Genomic DNA, 24,560 nt, shown 5'->3' on the forward strand with positions numbered 1-24,560 from the left:
ATGACCTCTTGGCCATTTCCATTAGGTAGTTTCCTCATACACTATATTACCAAAAGTATTAAGGCACCTGCCTTTACATGCACATAAACTTTTAATGGCATTCCAGTCTTAGTCCGTAGGGTTCAATATTGAGTTGACCCACCCTTTGCAGCTTTAACAGCTTCAACTCTTCTGGGAAGGCTGTCCACAAGGTTTTTTTTTTGTTTTTTTTTAAATCCAAACTCTTTTTTATTAATATTGCCATAAAATGACTGTACATTTTAAAGAGAAGAAAATATACAAACCAACCAAGAGCACATGCAGTGTACAAAAGGTAGAAAAATAAAAGCAGTCACAGTATATTCAGCTCATATGGAGTTTTTTTTTTCTTTTTTTTGAAAAAAAAACAAAGGAAACACATAAGCAAAACAACCAGAGCTTGTTGATGGACATTTTATACAGGATGACATATTTCTTCTACTTTTGGATATTAAAAAAAAGCAAATCCCAAGCTCAAATCAAAACCATTAAAACTCTTGGTGGGTTCAAAGTTGTAACAGTCTATCCATCACTAACAGTGGGGGAGCAAGACTAGGGTTATCTAACCAATTTTGCCAAATAAGTTTGAACTTCTTGGATGCATTTTAATGGTGATAATCTAGCTGCTCTCTAAGTAAGAGGGAGTAAACTTAAGCGACCCACTGTGTCTTGGTAGGCACTGTAGATGCCATCCAAAGTCGGGTAATTAGCTTTCTAGCTAAGTATAATAATCTGGTTACCATAATGTAAATACCCTTTGGATGCATTTCAACATCAAGCGCATGCACACTAATGGAGTGAGAGGTATAGGTACTTGAGCTAGATCAGAGATAACATGCATGACCTCAGCCCAATATTGTGTAAGTTTCGGGCAACGCCGGATCATGTGTATAAAGGAGAATCCCTCCAGCCCCAGCTCTATTAAGGATGAATGGTTGTGAGCGCTTTAGTGAGGCTGATATGGATACAACAGGGAGCTGCTCTAGAGCCATATTCCATTGATCACCATCAATATCTCCAATACCAGTAACCCAATGGGCTCCATGTTTCAATGAGGTAGAGTCCTGAATGGGAGATAACAATATAGAATAAACTTGCGATATCAGGCCCCTGTGAGTGGTCGCTTGCAGAAGCTTCTGCAGTAGTGAGGAGCTAGATACAGTTAAAGTAAGCATTTGCTTTTGAGCCTGCAGCGCATGCCTGAGTTGGAGATATTGATAAAATTGTCCATGGGATAATGAAAACTCGACACACAGATGATCATATGTCTTTAGGATATTATCAGTGTATAACTGATTAAACAACCAAACCCCTTTCTGCCTCCATGAAGAAAATCCCTGCAATTTGCATAACTCAGGATAATTAGGATTATTTCACAAGGGGGGTAAACTCCAGAGGGCCAGTAATGGACAATGCTTCTTTAGATGCTTGCCAAACTCCTGAGAAGACCTGCCGTTGGAGAAGAAGGGGAATGCTAGGGAGATCTATCTTCAGATGGGAACCGACTGGTAATGTAGGGTTAGATAAAGACACCAACTGAGCTATAGGGTCCATAGTATCCCCTTGCCCCCATCCCATGAATTGCTGCAATTGGGATGCCAAAAAATACATTTTGGAGCGTGGAACCGCTAGCCCCCCCCATCCTTACTATATTGCTGGTTACATATATGAATACAGGCCTGTTTCTTTTTCCATTAAAGATGCCGAAATTGTGAATCAAAACGTTTAAACCATTTATTAGATATCCACATAGGGAATTTATGGAAGATGTATAGGAGCTGTGGGGCTCAAATCATCTTTATTAGATTTACCTGCACCACCACTGATGAGGGTAATTTGCACTAGTTTTGGCATTTCAGCCGTTGCCTGTCCAATAGAGGACTCAAATTCAATTTCAGGTAGCTAGATGGGTCTGGAGGCACCATCACTCCTAAATATTTAAAGGAAGTAGCGATAGTAATTTGGGTGGCACTTGCAGGAAGAAGTGATACCAGTGAATCAAGTGGAATAAGAATGGATTTAGACCAATTTATGGTAAATCCAGAAAATTCACCAAATTTAGTAATCGTTCCCATTAAAGTTTGTAGAGAGCCATCGTTATCTCCCAGATATAGTAATGCGTCATCCGCATAAAGGGACACTTTTTTTTCTGAAGGACCTCTACGAAAGCCTACAATGGCAGGGTTCCTACGGATCATGGTGGCCAAAGGTTCTACCGCTAGAGCAAATATGAGGGGAGATAGTGGACACCCCCAGTGAGTTGCCCTATGTAAAGGAAAAGGGGAGGAAAGGAAATGATTAATACGGAGCCTAGCTCTGTGACGCAGAGTAGAGAACATGCACCCAAATAATAAATCTATCACCCAATCAAAATTGGGCCAGGATCTCCCAAAGATAGGGCCATTCAACACTGTCAAAGGCTTTGGCAGGGTCTAAAGAGAATGGCCCTACCCTACATAGTTACATAGGTGAGGTTGAAAAAAAGTCCATCAAGTCCAACCTATGTGTGTGATTATATGTAAGTATTACCATGTATATCCCTGTATGTTGTGGTCGTTCAGGTGATTATCTAATAGTTTTTTAAACTATCGATGCCTCCCGCTGAGACCACGGCCTGCGTAAGGGAATTCCACATCCTTGCTGCTCTTACAGTAAAGAACCCTCTACGTAGTTTAAGGTTAAACCTCTTTTCTTCTAATTTTAATGAGTGGCCACGTGTCTTGTAAAACTCCCTTCCGCAAAAAAGTTTTATCCCTATTGTGGGGTCACCAGTACGGTATTTGTAAATTGAAATCCTATCCCCTCTCAGGCATCTCTTCTCCAGAGAGAATAAGTTCAGTGATCGCAACCTTTCTTCATAATTAGTGTCCTCCAGACCCTTTGTTAGCTTTGTTGCCCTTCTTTGTACTCGCTCCATTTTCAGTACATCCTTCCTGAGGACTGGTGCCCAGAACTGGACAGTCTACTCCAGGTGCGGCTGGACCAGAGTCTTGTAGAGTGGGAGAATTATCGCTTTATCACTGGAGTTAATCCCTTTTTTAATGCATGCCAATATTCTGTTTGCTTTGTTAGCAGCAGCTTGGCATTGCATGCCATTGCTATCATCTACTAGCACCCCCAGGTCCTTTTCCATACTAGATTGCCCCAGAGGTTCTCCCCCTAGTGTGAAGATTGCATTCATATTTTTGCCACCCAAATGCATTATTTTACATGTTTCTACATTAAACCTCATTTGCCATGTAATTGCCCACCCCATTAATTTATTCAGATTTTCTTGCAAGGTTTCCACATCTTGCGGAGAAGCTATTGCCCTGTTTAGCTTAGTATCATCCGCAAATACAGAGATTGAACTGTTTACCCCATCCTTCAGGTCGTTTATGAACAAATTAAATAGGATTGGTCCCAGCACAGAACCGTGTGGGATCCCACTACCCATCACTGACCATTCCGAGTATTCCCCATTTATCACCACCCTCTGAACTCCCCTTGTAGCCAGTTTTCAATCCATGTACTCACCCTATGGTCCATGCCAATGGTCCTTATTTTGTACAATAAACGTTTATGGGGAACTGTGTCAAATGCTTTTGCAAAATTCAGATGCACCATGTCTACGGGCCTTCCTTTATCTAGATGGCAACTCACCTCCTCATAGAAGGTTAATAGATTGGTTTGGCAAGAACGATTCTTCATGAATCCATGCTGACTACTGCTAATGATACAGTTTTCATTACTAAAATCTTGTATATAGTCCCTTATCATCCCCTTCAAGAGCTTGCATACTATTGATGTTAGGCTAACTGGTCTGTAATTCCCAGGGATGTATTTTGGACCCTTTTTCAATATTGGTGCTACATTGGCTTTTCTCCAATCCGCTGGTACCATTCAAGTCAGTGGACTGTCAGTAAAAATTAGGAAGAATGGTCTGGCAATTACTTGACTGAGTTCCCCAAGTACCCTTGGGTGCAAGCCATCCGGTCCTTGTGATTTATTAATGTTAAGTTTCCCAAGTCTAATTCTAATTCCGTCCTCTGTTAGCCATGAGGGTGCTTACTGTGATGTGTCACGAGAATAAACACTGCAGTTTTGGTTACTGAAGCCCCCCGATTCCCTCGTGAAGACTGAGGAGAAGAATAAATTCAATACCTTCGCCATCTCCCCATCCTTCGTAACCAGATGTCCTTCCTCATTCTTTATGGGGCTAATATGGTCTGTCCTCCCTTTTTTACTGTTTACATACTTAAAGAATTTCTTGGGATTTTTTTTTTTGCTCTCCTCCACCATGTGTCTTTCGTGTTCTATCTTAGCCACCCTAATTGCACCCTTACATTTCTTGTTGCATTCTTTGTAAAGTCCGAATGCTGATGATGATCCCTCAACCTTTTATTTTTTTTTAGGGCGTTCGCTTTTGCTTTTATATGCATTTTTACAATGAAGTTAAGCCATCCAGGACTTTTGTTTGCTCTTTTAAATTTATTACCCAATGGGATGCACTGGCTAATGCCATTATTTAATATGCTCTTAAAGCAAACCCATCTCTCCTCCGTGTTCTTTGTTCCTAAGATTTTATCAGAATTTTTGCCTTCTAGCAAGGTTCGTAGTTTAGGGAAGTTGGCAGTTTTGAAATTCGGTGTCTTCGTATTTCCCTTATGTTTCCTATTTGTGCAATTTATACTGAAGCCAATTGACCTGTGATCGCTGTTTCCTAAATTGCCGTATTTCCACATCATGATCAGGTCTGTATTGTTGGTAATCAGTAGATCTAGTAACGCTTTATTTCTAGCTGGTGCGTACACCATCCACCATGAAATTGTCCTGCAAGACATTTAGGAACTGGTGAGCCTTAGACGAATGCGTGGTTCCCTCCACTCAGTCTATGTCCGGATAATTAAAATCCCCAATTATGATAACACTTCCCATCCTTGCTGCTAATCCAAATAGTGATAGGAGGTCTGTCTCCCCCTCCTCCCTCAGGTTAGGGGGCCTATAGCATACTCCCAGTATTTTCCCCCTAGCTTCAACCCTTTGGAGCTCTACCCATAAGGATTCCAGCTCCTCCCTAGCTCTCTTAGTGATGTCATCTCTCACATTCACTTGTAAATTATTCTTGATATATAGACATACCTCCTCCCCCTTTTTTACCCTCTCTATCCCTGCTATAAAGGGTATACCCTTGAATGATTGCCAGCCAATCGTGAGAGCTGTTAAAACAGGTCTCTGAAATTCCAATAAAATCCAAATCCTCCTCGTATAACAGTATCTCTAGTTCAACCATCTTTTCCGCCAGGCTCCTGGCATTTGTGAACATGCCACGTAGTTTAGACCCGTCGCATACTATCCTCTTATTGGGTGTTCCAAGATTGCAACTAGGACTTGTTACTTTACTCGCCTTGGGTTTATATGCTTTAGTCAACCTACCACTGATACCCCCAATACTACACTTTGCACTATGTTCCGCGCTGACTATCTCTACCTCTGGACCCCCCCCCCCCCATCGCCTAGATTAAAAGCCCCTCTTTTTGGCCATCTTTACTCCCAGTAGATCTGCAGCCTTCTCATTTAGGTGCAGTCCATCCCTTCTATAGTACTGGTGATCGACTGAGAAGTCGGCCCAGTCCTCCAGGAACCCAAACCCCTCCTTACTACACCAGCTCCTCAGCCACTTGTTTACTTCCCTAATCTCCTTCTGCCTTTCTGGTGTGGCTCGAGGTACCGGTAGTATTCCTGAGAATTTTTAAAGAATTTTTCAATTTAGCTGCCAAGTCCCTAAAATCGTTCTTTAGGACACTCCATCTGCCTCTGACTTTTGTCATTGGTGCCAATTTGCACAGTTCGGCGCTTAAGGTCTTTGTCACAGATTGCCCTCTCTGTCCTTCTAAGAATTGAGTCCCCTACCACCAGAATCTGTCTATCCTTTCCCTTCGCTTCCCCCCTACTCTCACTGGAGGAGTTCTTCCCCTGGCAGCTAGGAGAGTCCCTCAGCTCCAGCAGTGCTCGTCCCTGACTGGTTTCTCCAATGTTACTCAATGGAGCGTACTTATTGGGATGCTCCAGCCCTGGATCAGCCTCCCTGGCACTTCCCCCTCTACCCTTCCTGTCACCCATCTACTCTTTTCTGGTGGCTGCACCTCTTTGTCTCCTCCCACCTCTGTGCTTGCCCCTGCCGGCCCCTGCCGGCACCTGCCTGGGACGTTCCCGGCTCTCCTTTAGTATGGAGGGTCTTCTCAGTGCTGACATTTGCTGAATGAAACCTCCTGTTGCGCCCTAGCACCAGGGCCAAAAGATGACCTGTATTCTCTCCCTCCTTAAAATAACTTTCATGAAGGAAATATCTTTTTCTCTGCTGCTGACAGTACTACAGTGTTATATAGTGACTGGGCCTCAGTCCAACTAATGCGGGTAGTTTCAGAAAGATTAACCACTAAAGCCTCTTCCCTACGCTTCAATCCAGTGCGGACATTGTCCTCCCATTCTTTAGATCTACGTTTAATACCGGTAATTTTCTGAATAATGAGTCCCCTCAGAAACGCTTTAATGGAGTCCCAAACAATAGCCGTGCTAGCAGAATTTACATTGAACTCTACCAATACTTTGGGGATAGTGTCGGGTGTGGAAGAGTGTCAACCAAAACTGGTTAACCCGCTACACAGATCAACCCCCTACACAGGTTGAGTAGATGAGTCCACAACAGCTAGACGCACCCAGAATGAAAGAATGATCCGAAAGGAGGCAGGGCTCATATGCAGAGTCTATATAAGGGAGCATTGCACCACTGCCCAATCCTAAATCAATATGAGATAATCCGCCATGGGAGGCAGAATGGCAAGAATAACACTTAATATTAATATGTCTCTCCTGCCATACATCCAACTGGCCCAGCAGAGAAAGCACTGAGGCAAAGGTAGTGTCTGAGGAGAAAGCCACTGACGTCAGCTGGGGAGGAGGGGGAGGGAGGAGAGAGAGCACCGAGCCGCCGACAATCAGCTGAGCGGTGGGAGCGGAGCCCGTACAGGTACAATCGGGCGGATTTTCTACAGAACACAGGCACAGGGACAATTATTATAACGGTGCAGAGAGGATGGGAGCATTTAATAGAGGATATGAGATCAGCAGGGGGGGGGGCACTGGTACGAGCAGAGACAGGCAGAGAGGGGAGAAGGGAGGGGAAGAAGGACACAGGAGACAGCAGGTTGCGGATGACGGAGGCATGGACCACAATGTTAGGACTCGGCAGCCATGATTATCGTGGTCAGTTTGCAGAGGGGAGGGCATAGCCAGGCAGGATCAGCCAGGTATTTCAGGTGATACAGGGGTCCAAATGACACAGCACAAGCACTGTGCTGTATAACAGGCTTGAAGTGAACAGGATCTTTATTTTTAGGATTAACAAACGCTCTGCTGCTGTAAGTATGCAAAGGAGATGTTATTAGATATCAAGACACTCACGCCTTTAGAAAAAGAGGAGATCCACAAGGTTTAGGAGTGTGTCTATGGGAATGATTTGGACCAGTGCACAAAGCAAGGTCCATAGAGATATGGATGAGCGATTTTGGGATGGAGGAACTTGACTGGCCTGACCTCAACCCGATAGAACACCTTTAGGATGAATTAGAGCGGAGACTGCGAGCTAGGCCTTCTTGTCCACATCAGTGCCTGACCTCACAAACGTGCTTCTGGAAGAATGGTCAAACATTCCCAAAGACACACTCTTTTTTTTTTTTTTTTAACAATCAAAGGTGCTTTATTGGTATCATACAGGGTAGTGACAGTATGTAGATTGACATAAAACAAAGCAGAATGCTTCAACAATAGGCAAAGAAACTAGTAAATGGGGCATGACCGTCAGTATACATAGTGACTCATTAGGTACAATTGATAGGTAGCTATAAAACGAAAATAAGGACAAGCATAGACAAACTCCTAAACCTTGTGGACAGCCTTCCCAGAAGAGTTGAAGCTATTATAGCTGCAAGGGGTGGGCCAAATCAATATTGAACCCTACGGACTAAGACTGGGATGCAATTAAAGTTCACCTGTGTGTGTGTATATAAAGGCAGGTGTCCCAATACTTTTGGTAATATAGTGTATTTCCAGCAAAGTAAGTGGGACAGGAAATGTGGGAAATCTCCCCACCATGAAAGCAGAGGGCACTAAAACCTGGTTGGTCAGAGTTCCACACTAAGTTAATTGAAGAAATATTAGCTGATTTGACAAACTGTGCACCTAACCCACCCCACCAAAACAGTGTCAGCCCGTGCTGATGGTGTTCTTTCAAAGCTCCTTGAGTGGTAGTAATCTTGACAGGAAGCTTTTGTCCAATCTATGCACTCTCCTGACCTAGATGAACTGATAAAAAGGCCTTCTTACTCATTAAAAAAACAACACAAATGCAAATAGAACACTTATATTTGGCAAAAATCTTTGCAAAATAATTTACTTTATTTAAATAATTTAAAAAACTCAAAATCTCTTCTAACAATATCTAACAAAGCATCTGTTATGCTACAGAAAACAATAAACTTTCCGCATTACAAAGTATTCTTTGGTTGGAAAGGATGGAGATTGTGACATCACCATTTCAGCTCTCCAACTTGTCCAGAGTGCACAGGAGTGCCCTCTTGTGTTCACTAAGCAACGGGGCAGCCACTGAGCTTGGGATCTGGAAGCAGGCGGTAATCACTGTAATAGCAGTGCATACTACGATTATTTGCTGCTTCCAAGGGAATCATCCAGGTATGGAATATGCATACTTGCATAGGTCCAAGGACCAATTAACTTTGCAAAAAATAAGTCATATCTGGAATTCAGCTTTCAAATAATTTTTGTATCCGTGAAAATGTTGCTTTTTTTTCCCCCCTGATATCACAGTGTTCTGTGCTGACAGAGCTGAGTAACAGCCACACCCTTCATCTTTCACCTAGATATATTGCAGTGGAAGTGAAGTAGCATGTATACATTTTTTTGTGTTTAATAACTGCCTTCCATGTCAATGTGTTAAAGTACCATTTTTAGGCACTAACGTAATTGCAATATATTTGTATTCAAAAGAATTGTACAAATGAAGCTGGGACCCTGGTTTGCTTTTACCAGAATATAGTAATGACACTACTGAACCGTAAAGCAATGCTAAACCAAAAAAGCTAACATATTAATTATAATGCAGCTTACCAATTCTTGGATGTTTTAGCTGCATTACATTTCTTTTTTTTAAGGCTTTCTTTCCTTTATTTTCCTCTGGTGATCTGGCCAGTAAGTCTGTTTTTCAAAAGAACAGCAGTTACAGGGTTGAAACAAACCATTTACCGCTGACAGAGGTACTTACAATGATCATCCTTTATTTATGTAAAACCTTTATCCCAAAGGAAAAAAAAGTTTGCTATAACTGCTTATAAAGTGTAACTGTAGTTCAGCTGCAATTTATTAGTGTATCTAAATCTGCTAGTTCATCTAACACTCCCCTCATCCCCAGATTAACAGTGCTTCTGTCCAAAGGTGCTCCTTTATCCAGAGTGGGGGGGCACAATAATACAAGAGGCATGTAACTGGCTAGACCACCAGCTGAGGGCAAAAAGTCTTAGGCTCCATTCACACTAGCGCGTTTTTTGATGCATTTTGCATTTTGCAGAAATGCATGGGAATTTTTTAACATGGGTTCCTATGGAACATGTTCACATCAATGCTTTTTTGTATCTCTGCGTTTTTGGAAAGGGTCGGGGACTTTTTTTCATGCAAAAAGCAGCGTTTTGCATGTAATGGATTTCAATGGACAAGCATCAAAAACGCAAGTGCACCGTTTTTGCAGCGTTTTTGGTGCGTTTTTGGTGCGTTTTTGCCGGTTTTTTTTTTATTTTTTTTTTTGTAATTTTTTTTTAAGACTGTAAAAAAAAATGAAAAAAAAAAAAAAACGCAAAACGCAAATCGCGGCAAAAACGCGGCAAAAACGCTGCTCAAAAACGTGCCAAGCATGAAAAAAAAACCTCCAAAAACGCTCAAAAGCAACATGCATAGGTGTGAATCGAGCCTTAAAAAGAAAATAAATGCAGCCGCCACATCTATGGATTGGTAAGCAGCAATGTATTACAATTTAGGTTTTGGGTTTATTACTGCTTTAAAGTGACACTAAAGGTTCGGGTTTAAAAAAAAAAAAAAAAAATCAAACATGTCATACTTACCTCCACTTTGCAGCTCGTTTTGCACAGAGTGGCCCCGAACCTGCTCTTCTGGGGTCCCTCGGCAGCTCTCGCGGCTTCTCCCCACAGCAGATAACCCCCTGGGAGAAGCGCTCTCCAGGGGGGTTACCTTGCGGGCGCGCTCCCAAGTCCATGGATACGCCGAATGCAGGACTCGGCACCGCCCCCCAGCGGCCGCATCATTGGATTTGATTGACAGCAGCGGGAGCCAAATAACTGCGCTGCTATCAATCTATCCAATCAAGAGCCGAGAACCCCGGGCAGAGAGAGAGCACGTCCCCATGGGACAAGTTCCAGGGTTTGGTAAGTAAAATGGGGGGCTGGTCACTGACAGGTGTTTTTTCACCTTAATGCATAGGATGCATTAAGGTGAAAAAACAAGAACCTTTACAGTTCTTAAGTTCACATCCCAAAGACCCCTTAAACAGGAACTGAGCTCTAGAAGCTGTGACCAAAAAGAGGTGGACAGAGAGCAAAGGACTAGTCACCAGTGTTGCCTACAGTCCTCGGCAACAAATTTTTTCCCTCATTGCTGACCTACAATGCCTTGTTCTGCACTGTGTTTCTATGTTGAGGCAGCCATCTTGGTAGAAGCAGCGTTTGCTTCTTCATGTAACAGCCTCTGGCAGCACAGTAGTGACATCATCAAATCTCTTGAGACTAGTAGTGCCTTAGATCTCACATTATAGATATACAGGTATGAGACTAGGCACCCTCATGTACTATGAGGTGCACTGCTATTTTTCAGGAAGTATTCTAGGGCATTTTTCGGGGTACTGTTTAGGCACCATTAACATTTCTAAATGCTCCCTATTCTGTAACATTAAAAGTGTTGTCTTTTTAGTTCAGTTCCTCTTGAAGTGGGGAGATGTGTTCACTAAGAGCTTAATCTCTGTAATATACCTGGAATCACATAATTAGCCAGTGTCATTATTTTGTAGCGAGACCTGGCAACTGCAATAGATGCAAGCATTAGAGAAATTGACCTCTGTATTCATGCTGTTGTATACCAGCACTCACACCATGTTATGGTAACTTAGAAAAATGTTTCAGCAGGTAGACTTTTGTGTAAAATAATAAAACAGCATGGAGTTTTATCATCTGGTGGTATTGTTATCAGGACCAAGATAATGACTTCTCATATCTATTTAAAGTAATGTGGGTGTATGTATCAAGGGCTGGGCTGCTCACACTTACATGTTCATATTTTTAGTTATCAACTACAAGAACACTGTGCAATATTCATTTATGATATCAGCAGAAACCAATATGGCACCCCGTCGCTTTAACTGACAATTGCGCGGTCGTACGACACTCTACCCAAATAAAATTGATGTTCTTTTTTCCCCCACAAATAGAACTTTCTTTTGGTGGTATTTGATCACCTCTGCGCTTTTTATTTTTTGCGCTAGAAGCAAAGAATGACTGACAGTTTTGAAAAAAAAACAAAAAAAAAACCAAACAGTATTTTTTACTTTCTGCTCTAAAACACATCCACTAAAAAAATGTAAAAAAATTACATTTCTTCGTACATTTAGGCCAATATGTTTTCTGCTATACATTGTTGGTAAAAAAAATCCCAATAAGCGTATATTGATTGGTTTGCGCAAAAGATATAGGGGGTTATTTATGACAGGCAAATCCACTTTGCACTACAAGTGCACTGCAAGTGCAGTCGCTGTAAATCTGAGGGATAGATCTGAAATGAGGGGAAGCTCTGCTGATTTTATCATCCAATCATGTGCAAGCTAAAATGCTGTTTTTTATTTTCCTTGCATGCCCCCCTCAGATTTACAGTGACTGCACTTGTAGTGCAAAGTGGATTTGCCTTTTGTAAATAACCCCCCATAGTGTCTACAAACTATGGGATATTTTTATTTATTTTTTACTAGTGATGGTAGCGATCAGCGACTTCTAGCGGGACTGCGATATTGTGGCAGACAAATCAGACACCTAACGGACACTTTTTTGGGGACCAGTGACATTATTACAGTGATCAGTGCTAAAAATATGCACTGTTACTGTACTGACACTGACAAAAACTGTGGGGGGATAGCTTTTACTACTTGAAGACATGGACCGGTGTTCCTGCTTCACAGGATACATGTCTTCTGTACTCACGGAATGACAGTCTGCCTTGTTTACCTAGACCGTCATTCTGTCAGAGTACCGAATGGTCAGCGGGTCCCGGCGGACATCGGGTCCATAGGACCCGCTGATCAGCTCCCACTGTGTAAAATCAGTGGGTACGAGCCACCGGCAGCACGCGCTCGCACCCAAAACCTGGAGGTGCATAATTGCGTATATATACACGCAATTCTACACAGAGCGGCCGCCCTGTAGCAGTAAATCTTCTATGGGACGGTCGTAAAGTGGTTAATTAATGCAAACATTTTCTAAGGAAACCCAGTTTGCTTCAATGGGTTGAACAAAGCTGTAAAAAAAATTAGAATTTTAAAAGTCAACTCTGGCCCTACCTTAAGGCCGGTCATACATGGTTCGAATCTCGGCCGGTTCAGCAGGAACCAGCCGAGATTCAAACCATTAATGGGCAGGCTGAATGTACCAAGTTGATTGATCAATCAACTTTGGTACAACCAGCCTGCCGGATCCTCTTATGATTATCGCTAGTGGCTGATATAGTCGAGATATAGTCTTCTCCTGACCGCCAACTAAGTGCAGTAAATGACTTTATTAAAAATCGCAAGGGGTAACTCTCAAGATGCATAAGGGTAAGAGCATATAATCCACCCAGTGCGATTTTCTGTTGAACTTCAGTATGTCTTCAGGAGCCAGGAAGCAGATGCCACTGTCAGGAACTGTGTAGCACACTGGAAATCCTGCTTAGAACCAGAAGTGATGTCACACCTTGGGGGACCTGGCTTGAAAAAGGAAACGTGTAGCCAAGCTCCCCACACTGCGGCCCTCCCAGATGTCACGTCTCTTCTAGTTCTGCGCAGTTCATGCACTCTAGCATGGCTCCAGGATATCTGATTTTGTTTCTGGTGTCCTACACCGCTCCTGACAGCGTCATCGGCTTCCTGGCTCCTAAAGACACACTGAGGCTTAACGGCAAACTGTACTGGATGGGTTACATGCTCTCTTATTCTTATGCACCTTGTGAGTTGCCACTTGACGTGATTTTTAATCAATTCTTTTCCTATTTACTGTACAGTAAAACCTTGGTTTGAGAGTGTTTTGCAAGACACACAAACATTTATAATACATTTTGACTTGATATACAAGCAGCGTCATGTCACAACTGAGTATAAAAGAGAAGGGAGGCGCCTTGAAGTGTAGCAATATGGTAACATTTAATGAAGGTACTCTCTTCTCTTTTATACTCTTGTAGCTCCTGCTGGATTTTGTTTCTAATCCCCTTGTGGAGGTTGCCATTTGTGGATGGACATTTTATGGTTACACAACCTTTCAGATTGCTATAATCTTTTTATATGGACTATAAACGGAAGGACTTATGAATAAAAGGATGTGGAAGAAATCATCTGAGTTTCCATTATTTCTTATGGGGAAATTTGCTTTAATATACAAGTGCTTTGGATTACAAGCATGTTTCCAGAACGAATTATGCTCGAAATCCAAGGTTTTACTGTACTTAGCTAGCGCCCTCTGCTGTTTCCTTTATATATTGGAGAGATTACTTCAGTCTCATTGAGGAGCTGCCACAGATATCTTTGTACCTATGGACTTTTTTTGTATAATCCTACACCCCCACAGCATTCACATGTATGTCATAGTTTAGCTGTATGCCTTCCTGCGTTATTCTCAATAATTTTCTATGCAAATACAGCCTGACTAGGACAGCCCACTACTCCAGACTGACATACAATCTTCAATGCATTTTTATATCTGCATAACTTCTCCCAAGGAATATTACACTGCTTTCATCAGGGCTGAGGGATTTTGGGAGGAGGCAAGGTGCTGTGATGTTTGCAAAAGCTAAATACAGCACTCTGCCAACCCCTTTCACCAGCCACAATCTGCCTACATTGCATAGAGGAGTACAGAGACTCAGTGCTGACATTACTGGATATAAAATAGGGTATGTAATGAAGATGGATACGTTTTCTTTAAAAACAACATCATTAGTATGTTGATGAGGAGGGAAGGAGGAATCATGATCAAATTAAATTTCAGCTATAGCCATCAGTCACATGTGGAGGAAAAAAAAAAGGGAGGACTTGTGGATGGTGGTTTCCCTACGACTCTCTAAGTCGGCATGTCCTAACTGGGCAGGCCTAAATTATTACAGCTTATTGGTCACTGTTTTTTTTTTTTTTTTCAAATCCTATGATGGTTTGGTAATGTACAAACAATCTTTGTTTTTACAAATAAATAATGCTGGGTGCTCCAATGACAAAGGAATCCCAGAGCACTCAGAAGCTGTGCCCTACCAGGCACTCTGATTCATACTAATATTGAAGGAGAGTGGGGATCAGTCAGTGCTCAGAAAATTTCAGTTTGAGGAGAAAACAAAATGACAGTTAGTAGTTTTTCTTCTGAACAGCTGCTCAACTATTTGTTGAAAAACACTGATCAATGATATACCACAGCTTTTTTAAATTTCTTCAGTTCTGATAATCTCCTGAAACTATTACATAACAATTCTATAGTTTCCATAGCCCAGTTTATGTAAAAACATTTTGATAATCTAGGAACAGTGAATTAATGTAGGTAATATTTAAAAATGTCTATTTTTTTTTTAGATTTGGCATAGCATTGCCATTGAAACGAAAATGCACGTCAGATTCCTGAATATGGACACAATACCATCCTGCCATTGAAGCTTCTATGATTTTGAATACACAGAAATGAAGACATTAACAGGTCACATATGAAGAGCTTCCATACAGCTAGTGACCCATTTATCCAAGGGTGATGGCAGGGGGCATCTAAATGATCAAGAGAAACTCAGCAAATGGATCTCTCCATGAGGATTACAAATATATTCTACTGCTCTCTATAAAATAACCACATTGACCATGATACTACTTCACCTGGATACATGGCCTAGATAAAAGAGGCGTATTGTGGAAATGTACTGAAGACAGTGAAATAGAGACAAGCAATTTTTTGATGAACTGAACTGTCATTCTACTATGCAATTATATTTTATACAGTTTTATGGAATACAATATATGGGATATGGTAATGATGCTATATTAGCTCAGAGACTCTTGTATTGGTGATTTTGCTATAATAGTGAAATAAAGGGGTTTGGTGATTTGATATTGTTTGTATAATGTATTAATAAACAAAATCTATCTATTGCAGCATTAGATGAAGTGATATATAAATATATGTGCCTAAAAGGGAGGTGTGTACTCTGTGCCAAGTAATCTCCTTTGTAAAGAATCGGTTTAATTCTTTCCTGAGGCCTTACTTGCACTTTAAAAGGTGTTTTGTTATAAAAAAAAAAAAAAAGAGTCTTTTGGACGGTGTAATTATGTCACGGGTTCTTCCCCTTCTCCTCCAGTAGCAGTGGGGATGGGGTACTGATGGTGGTCCTAAACTTAATGGCATTCACATAATTATATCTGAGCACTGTTTAATTTGGCACTGTCCATTGTGTCAATGGCAACTCAGGGAATGTGGGCTAAATGATGCTGGCCATCCTTCAACCTGGAAGACCTAAAATGCCAAGTGGCAGAAAGCAGTTACTGTAGGGGACAGTGTAGGAAACTTTACCTAGCAAAAAAAATTATACAAAACATTCAGTTTAACCACTTCTGGACTGCCCCATGTACATTTACTACGGCAGGGCGGTCCGTGTGTGCAAAATCACATACCTGGGATGTGATTTTGTGCACGCGGGTAAGGGGGCACGTGCACGCAGCTCCCACTGTGATTAATCCCCACGACCCGCCGATCGTTCACAGGAGAGACAGATCAGTCATGTGCCGATGTAAACAAAGCACACTGCTGATCTGTCAGGGACGGAAAGTGAGAGATCATGTTTCAGCTAAGCTGGGAGGGGAATTTACTAAGACCAGGGAAGCCAGAATCTGGAGCAGCTGCACATGGCAACACATTTTGAGCTTTCATTTTCAAGCCTAAAATGGTTCTACAGAGGGGAGGACCACTGGTGGTGACCCAAAAAAGAAGAGGATCAGGGCTGCTCTGTGCAAAACCATTGCACAGAGCAGGTAAGTATATGTTTGTTTTTTTGCTTTAAAAAAACTTCAAACTTTTTAAACAAAGGGGTTTACAGTCCTTAAGACTTTAGGGGGCTAGATTGTGGCCAGTGGGAGTAGAAACTGCCCAGGCATCAGTGGGAGTAAACAATGCCCCATCATTGATTTTAGCGAGAGGAATAGTGCCCCTTTGTTGGTATCTGTGGGAATAATGGCCCCCATACTAAATATCAGTGGAAGGAATAGTGTTGTTGGTATCAGTGGGAGGAATAGTAGCCCATCATTGCTGTCTGTGGGAGGAATAGTGACCCACCACTGGCGTGAGTGGCAGGAATGGTACCCCATCAATAGTGTCAGGGGATGGAATAGTGCCTCAAGGGCCAGATAAAGCCAAGCACAGGGTCACATCCAGCCCCCTGGGCCACAGTTTGGAGACCACTGCCCTAATCAAAGAAAGTAGTGGGGCAGAATTCATTGTTCCATAAAATAGCATCATGTCTGCTGTATTTATGGGACATAATTTCCTCTGGTGTACAGTACATCTGAAAAATGAATTGCTGACTTGTTTTGTGGGTTGCATAAAGTTCTTTCTTAAAGCTATTCTTTTTTATGTCAGCAAAAATATAGCTGTATACATTACTTTCCTTTTTATAAAAGTTTTTTAGGCTTAACCCCATCTAGACTAGAGATCTTTTATGAGTTGCTAAGAGGAGAGGAGAAAAAAAAACAAAGGCTGTTGATGTAACAAATCTACAAAAAATGACTATTCCCTGGTTTAAACCAGTGCGGCTTTGAAATCACGCTACTTCAGTCCGATTTCAAAGCCGCAGATCAGTGCGACTTGGATCTCCAATTTCATTATGGCTTGCAACTTCATTTAACAGAAGTCAATGCAAGTCGCAATGAAATCCCAAAATAGTAGTGGAACCTTTTTTTTAGAGTCGCAACGATTTGAACGGTTCCATTGCAGGCAATGGGGTGTGACTTGTCATGTGATTTTGAACTGTCACATGGCAAATTGCACTGGTGTGAACCAGGGCTTAGGCACACTGAAGCAGCCTGCTACTTTTTCTAATTTCACTGCAAAAAATGAAACCCATATAGTATCACTGCACTTAGTATTGCGTTCTCACATCTGCATATGGTGATCACAGTGGCTAATGCTCATTTGTAATGAACTGAATCTTCACTAATGGAAAAGTGCAGCCTTACTTCTCAGCGATTGCATGATTTTTTTTTATTATGTACATAAACTGTAGTCCCTCTTCCTGTAAGTATAGACGTGGCAGGCTGTAAAACAATTTCAACTCTTGCCTGAACGTGGGCCTGACAAAAACAGTGCTGTCAGGATTAAATAAATAAAAGAAAAGCAGTTTTACCCTTGTCCAGGATCCTGCCCAGAATTTTATAAACACGAAGATTAGACAGAAGACATGGTCAGCCTGCATGGAGGTCTTACAGAGAGCTAATGTTTCCTCTGATAGTTAGACAATACAACTAAATAACAGTGTTAATTTTGGCTTCAAATTTTGATTAACCACTTGCTTACAGGGCACTTAATCCCCCCTCCTATCCAGACCAATTTTCAGCTTTCAGCGCTGTTGCACTTTGACATTTTCGCGGTCATACAACACTGTACTCAAATGAAATTTTTATCATTTTTTCCCCACAAATAGAGCTTTCTTTTGGTGGTATTTGATCACCTCTGCGGTTTTTATTTTTTGTTAAAAAAAATTTAAAAAACCGAATTTAAAACATTCTTTTTTTTTTTTTAATATTTTGTTATAGAATTTTAAAAAGTATAATTTTTCTCCTTCATTGATGTATGCTGACGAGGCGGCACTGATGGGTGGCAGTGATGGGCACTGATTGGTGGCAATAATGGGCACTGATCTGGTACATTGATAGGCAACACTGCTAGGTGGCACTGATTGGCACCACTGGTGGGCATTGATAGGTGGCACTCATGTTTGCCTCCTCCTCTTCGGGACCGATGTCCCTTGCTGATGAGCCGGTGATCACTGGCTAACAGCTGATCACATGGTAAGGGGCCGGGACCGGCCCCTTACTTGGATCGGCGATCACCTGAGTCTCAGTGACTCGGTGATCACAGCGCACGTGGGGCGCGTGCACAGGGGTGGCCGTCATATGACGGCCTCCCGGGAATTCAGGTCCGCGCTGTAGCCGTCATTCGGCTATAGCGCGTATATCAAGTGGTTAAACTTTTGCATAGCTCCCAACTGTCCCTGAATTGGAACAAAGTCCCTCTGTCCCTCATTTTTCTCTCATCTATAAAGTTTTATATAAAATGCAGTGGTCTCTGAGGAGGCCTGTAATGCACACAGTGCTCTGGATGGTCAGGAGGTCTGTAAATGCTGCACAGTGCTCTGGACAGTGGTCTGAGGAGGCCTGTAATGCATTGCACAGTGCTCTGGGTGGTCTGTGGAGGCCTGTAATGCACACAGTGCTCTGGCCGGTTGGGAAACCTGTAAATGCTGCACGGTGCTCTGGATGGTGGTCGGAGGAGGCCTGTAATGCACAGTGCTCTGGACACTGGTCTGAGGAGGCCTGTAGTGCATTGCACAGTGCTCTGGTTGGTTTGAGGAGGCCTGTAATGCATTGCACAGTGCTTTGGATGGTGGTCTGAGGAAGCCTGTAAAGCATTGCACAGTGCTTTGGACGGTGGTCTGAGGAGGCCTGTAATGCACAGTGCTGTGGCCAGTCTGAGGAGGCCTGTAATGCTGCACAGTGCTCTGGACAGTGGTCTGAGGAGGCCTGTAATGCACACAGTGCTCTGGACAGTCAGGAGGCCTGTTAATGCTGCACAGTACTCTGGATGGTGGTCGGAGGAGGCGTGTAATGCACAGTGCTCTGTTCTGAGGAGGCCTGTAATGCATTGCACAGTGCTTTGGACGGTGGTCTGAGGAGGCCTGTAATGCACAGTGCTGTGGACAGTCTGAGGAGGCCTGTAATGCTGCACAGTGCTGTGGCCGGTGGTCTGAGGCTTGTAATGCACACAGTACTCTGGACAGTGGTCTGAGGAGGCTTGTAATGCACACAGTACTCTGGACAGTGGTCTGAGAAGGCTTGTAATGCACACAGTGCTCTGGATGCTCGGAGGCCTGTAAATGCTGCACAGTGTTCTGGGCAGTGGTCTGAGGAGACCTGTAATGCACACAGTGCTCTGGACGGTGGTTTGTGGAGGCCTGTAATGCACACAGTGTGCTCGATGTTCGGGAGGCCTGTAACTGCTGCACAGTGCTCTGGACGGTGGTCTGAGGAGGCCTGTAAATAAATGCTGCACAGTGTTCTGGACGATCTGAGACCTGTAATGCACACAGTTCTCTGGATTGTCATCTGGGGAGGCCTGTAATGCTGTACAGTGCTTTGCATGGTTGCCCAGTGCTAAGCACGCCACAGTCGCTACCTTGCTTGCTGGGAGGGGAAACACTTAAGGGCTTTACAGGCGGAGCTCCGAGGAAACCAGAAGTTCAGAGGTATGCGTCCTTCCCTCACATTTTCATTCCGATTTCGTTCATTGACAAAAATGAGAATTGATTTTCGTCACTGGAAACATGCCGCTCATGAAAATTATGACAAAAATTTTTTGTATAAGAAATTAACACTGCTAAATAACAGCACACATTCTGCATAGGTAAGGCTGTACCATTAAAACATGAAATTCAGATTCTTACAAATACCTATACCTCACTGGTTCTCTTTAAGCAAGTCAGGCACATTGGTGTAACACATATTAACCAAGTTATCTTTCCCAATTCTGTCATAAATGGTGAAATCAGATAGTTTAACATGGGTTTTTTTATCAGTATATACAGTATATCATCCATATCTATTATATTAAAGCTAAATCCCGGCCTTACATTTAGCTCTGCACAGTTCCTGCACTGAAAATAGCTTACTCTGATTTCACAGCACACTGTGAGCTTCACACAGCGTGCATTAGAAACTGCAAGTCAGATTGCCTCATTTCCTGGATGGAGGATGTCCTGCATCATCCAGCTTGCACTTTCCTACCCAGCCTGCCCCTTTCAATCATTTGATTTCAGTTTAATTATTCAATCATGGAGGCTCAGCATTACATATGGGGGTTAACGAGGGCAAACGGCATGCAATTCCTCCCAAGAGCCAGCTTGCATCAGAGTCGAGGGCTCCTGAGAGAGGACTACTGAAGTAGGGTGCTGTGATGTAAGAAGAAGAGACTGTATTGTACAACCCTTCACACCAGCCATGATCTGCCAGCATTGTATATTGCATCATGGAGACCCAGGTTTTAAATAAGGTGTGTATTAAAAACAGATTGGTTTTATTTAAAAATTTCATTAGCTTGTTGATGAGGGGATAAGAGGGGATAAGAGGGGAGAAACCAGGGAATTCAACATATAAGCAGATTAAGCGTCGGCTTTAAGAAGTTTTTATTATTTGCATATAAATGTAAATGCTGCTTGTTAATACAGCGTTTTCATATACATTTTTTTGCTTGTATTGTGTACTTATTATATGAATACTATTAAAACTTGAATTTGATCCCAAATATAATTGTGGTCCAGCATGCAGTATTTGAATCAATGCCAGATTTTCAGCATCTTAGTTTGAATATCATCTGTCCTTGTTTGCCGTCTCTCGTATTTGTCAGCACCTGGCAGGTTTGTCATCTCTCACTGATATTTCGAGAACTTGGATGGAAAGGACACTGGAGAGAATGGGATCTGGCAAATGGAATGCATTTCTACTAGAGCAGTTAAATATGGTGAACGGCCTTTGTAGATGAATGCTTGCCTGTTATCGTGATATGTATGTTCCACTCAATCTCTTCTGAAGCCGGTTAAAAATAGGTTTCAAAATAAAAAAAGTTTGAAGAATACAATACCGATAGGCTGAGTGAATGCTAAAAACATAAGTATATGGAAAAAAATTAAAATGTGCATGTTCTTTCATAGTAATTTTACAACAGAAAGACTATGCCCTGATGTAACGCTGCTTAAATTTATGATGTGTCAACACTAAACAGAAGGCATGGTCTGTCTCTTCACTGTGACAGTGGATGACAAGGACGCTGGCTAATACAAACATTTGTCATTCTTCTCTAGTGCGCTAAACTAGTAAAACATTTCACCAACTCTATAAAGACAACATTGTATAGCTATTTAAAGTTAGAAAAATAAACCATACTTCTTGGTCGTCTATTTATACTTCCTCAGACTAAAAGGCCACATGACATTTGCCTGTAATGGTCCTCAAACAATGCATTTTATTGTGCAGCTGAGCGGTTTCCCATACAGTCAGATTTAATCTTTTATTGTTTTTAAATATAGTAGAGAAATGCTACATGTATCTTTATGGCGTGACAAAGCGCTAACATTTGCGCAAAACGCATCTACCTCTTTGTCCCCTGCTCCATCTATCAACCGCTTGTCATATGAAGCTTCAATAAAAAGGATTATTGGAGGTGCAGCTGGCCGAAATTATTTCCTTATATCTTCATGAGGCGATTTCCCTTTCATTCCTGTTCTTGTGACACCAATGTCACTATGGCAGGAAGCCAAAGATGTTCCACATTTTGTCATGTTACAACCAAAAAACGTAAATGTATTTTATGTGACAGACCAACACAAAGTGGCACGTAATTGTGAAGTGAAAGGAAAATGATAAATGGTTTTCAAAATTGTTTACAAATAAATATGTGAAAAGTGTGGTGTGCATTTGTATGGTTTGTAGAACCACCTTTCGCTGCAATTACAGCTGCAAGTCTTTTTGGGGATGTCTCTACCAGCTTTGCACATCTAGAGAGTGACATTTTTGCCCATTCTTCTTTGAAAAATAGCTCAAGCTCTGTCAGATTGGATGGAGAGAACATCTGTGAACTGCAATTTTCAAGTTTTGCCACAGGTTCTCAATTGGATTTAGGTCTGGACTTTTTGACTGGTCCATTCTAACACATGAATATGCTTCAATCTAAACCATTCCATTGTAGCTCTGGCTGTATGTTTAGGGTTGTAGTCCCACTGGAAAGTGAGCCTCCACCCCATTCTCAAGTCTTTTGCAGACTCTAAAACATTTTCTTCTAAGATTGCTCTGTATTTGGACCCATCCATCTTCCCATCAACTCTGACCAGCTTCCCTGTCCCTGCTGATGAAAAGCATCCCCACAACATGATGCTACCACCACCATGTTTCACGGTGTGGATGGTGTGTTCAGGGTGATGTGCAGTGTTAGTTTTCTGCCACACATAGCATTTTTCTTTTAGGCTAAAAAGTTCAATTTTGGTCTCATCTGACCAGAGCACCTTCTTCCACATGTTTGCTGTGTCCCCCACATGGCTTCTCGCAAAGTGCAAACGGGACTTCTTATGGCTTTCTTTCAACAATGGCTTTCTTCTTGCCGCTCATCCATAAAAGGCATTTGTGGAGTGCATGACTAATAGTTGTCCTGTGGACAGATTCTCCCACCTGAGCTGTGGATCTCTGCAGCTCCTCCAGAGTTACCATGGGCCTCTTGGCTGCTTCTCTGATTAATGCTCTCCTTGCCCGGCCTGTCAGTTCAGGTGGACAGCCATGGCTTGGTAGGTTTGCAGTTGTGCCATATGCTTTCCATTTTCGGATGATGGATTAAACAGTGTTCCATGAGATGTTCAAAGCTTGAGATATCTTTTTAGAACCTAACCCTGCTCTAAACTTCTCCACAAATTTATCCCTGACCTGTCTGGTGTGTTCCTGGCCTTCTTGATGCTGTTTGTTCACTAAGGTTCTCTAACAGACCTCTGAGGGCTTCACAGAACAGCTGTATTTATACAGAGATTAGATTACACACAGGTGGACTCTATTTACTAATTAGGTGAGTTCTGAAGGCAATTGGTTCCACTAGATTTTAGTTTAATGGTATCAGAGTAAAGGGGTCTGAATACAAATGCATGCCAAACTTTTCAGATATTTGTAAAAAAAATTGGAAAACCATTTATTATTTTCCCGCCCCTTCACAATAATGCGCAACTTTGTGTTGGTCTATTACATAAAAATCCCAATAAAATACATTTACGTTTTGGTTGTAACATGACAAAATGTGGAAAATTTCAGGGGGTATGAATACTTTTTCAAGGGGCTGTATGAGTTTATCCTCCAGATCGAAAAGCTTCCTTAACCTCCCTGGCGGTATGATTATTTCGGATTTTAGGTGCTGAAAGCGGTACAATTATTTTGCATGGAAATTTGGCGTTTTATATTGTAGGTCTGTAATTCTTAACAATAACACACTTAAATCTGTCCAAACAAGAGTCTAGTAGATATCCCGGGTATGATGAAGTATGAAACACAAAAACATAAATTATAATATAATAAATAATTTAAAAAAATAATAATATAATAATAATAAAATAAATTTCCCCACGATTCACTATCGCTCAATTCTGCAAGTGTTCTAATTTACTATCGCTGTTTTCTAGCTGATCTAAAGCCACATAAAGGGACACTTTTTGGTTGCTATGGACAATCTCCAGTTTCCAGGCAGAAAGAACAGTATATATAATATAAAACTGCATGCAGGGCATGGGCCAAAGCACTGGGGACAAAAGGGATGTGAAATAATTTCATACAGTATTGTAATCTGTAAGATTACAGTACTGTATGTGTTATGATTTGTAATTTTTTTTTTAATTTGCCGCCAGGCTCCGCCCCTGTGCGTCGCGACGCTCGCAGGGAATGGAGCCTGGCACGGAGAGGCTTCGGAGGAGACAGAGCCCACGGACACTGCGGGGGACATCGCAGGATCCTGGGGTCAAGGTAAGTAACGCCGCACCCGGATCCTGCAATGTAATCCAGAGTGTGGCTCGGGGTTACCACTAATGGAACTGAAATTTAACCTCGAGCCACACTCGAGTTTACCATCAGGGAGGCTACCCGGTTCGCGACCGAATGTGCATCGGCAGAATGGCATGGCTGGGCAAATGGGCGTACCCGTACGTCCCTTTAAATTTGCCTCCGTGAGTCGGGTCGCGGGTCCCGCGGACTCAATCGCTGCGGGGATACCCGCGATCGCCTCATGGAGAGGACGAACGGGGAGGTGCTAATGTAAACAAGCATCACCCCGTTCTGCCTAGTGACAGTGTCACTGATCTCTGCTCCCTGTCATCGGGAGCAGAGATCAGTGACGTGTCACACGTAGCCACGCCCCCCCCAGTTAGAAACACTC

General features: G+C 42.3%; 1 protein-coding gene across 4 annotated transcripts in view; it reads left to right on the forward strand.

The window, feature by feature from the left end:
* Positions 1–15,491, forward strand: part of TESC (tescalcin) — a 93,905-nt gene extending 78,414 nt beyond the window's left edge. For all 4 annotated transcript variants that reach the window (XM_073625785.1, XM_073625759.1, XM_073625767.1 and 1 more), the window contains one exon: positions 14,930–15,491. In XM_073625785.1, the coding sequence (XP_073481886.1) occupies positions 14,930–15,007 (78 nt within the window). In that variant the 3' untranslated portion in view covers positions 15,008–15,491. The remainder of the gene's footprint in view (positions 1–14,929) is intronic.
* Positions 15,492–24,560: the final 9,069 nt, after the last annotated feature.

This window comes from Aquarana catesbeiana, linkage group LG01, assembly GCF_042186555.1.
Source record: "Aquarana catesbeiana isolate 2022-GZ linkage group LG01, ASM4218655v1, whole genome shotgun sequence".
NCBI lineage: Eukaryota > Metazoa > Chordata > Amphibia > Anura > Ranidae > Aquarana > Aquarana catesbeiana.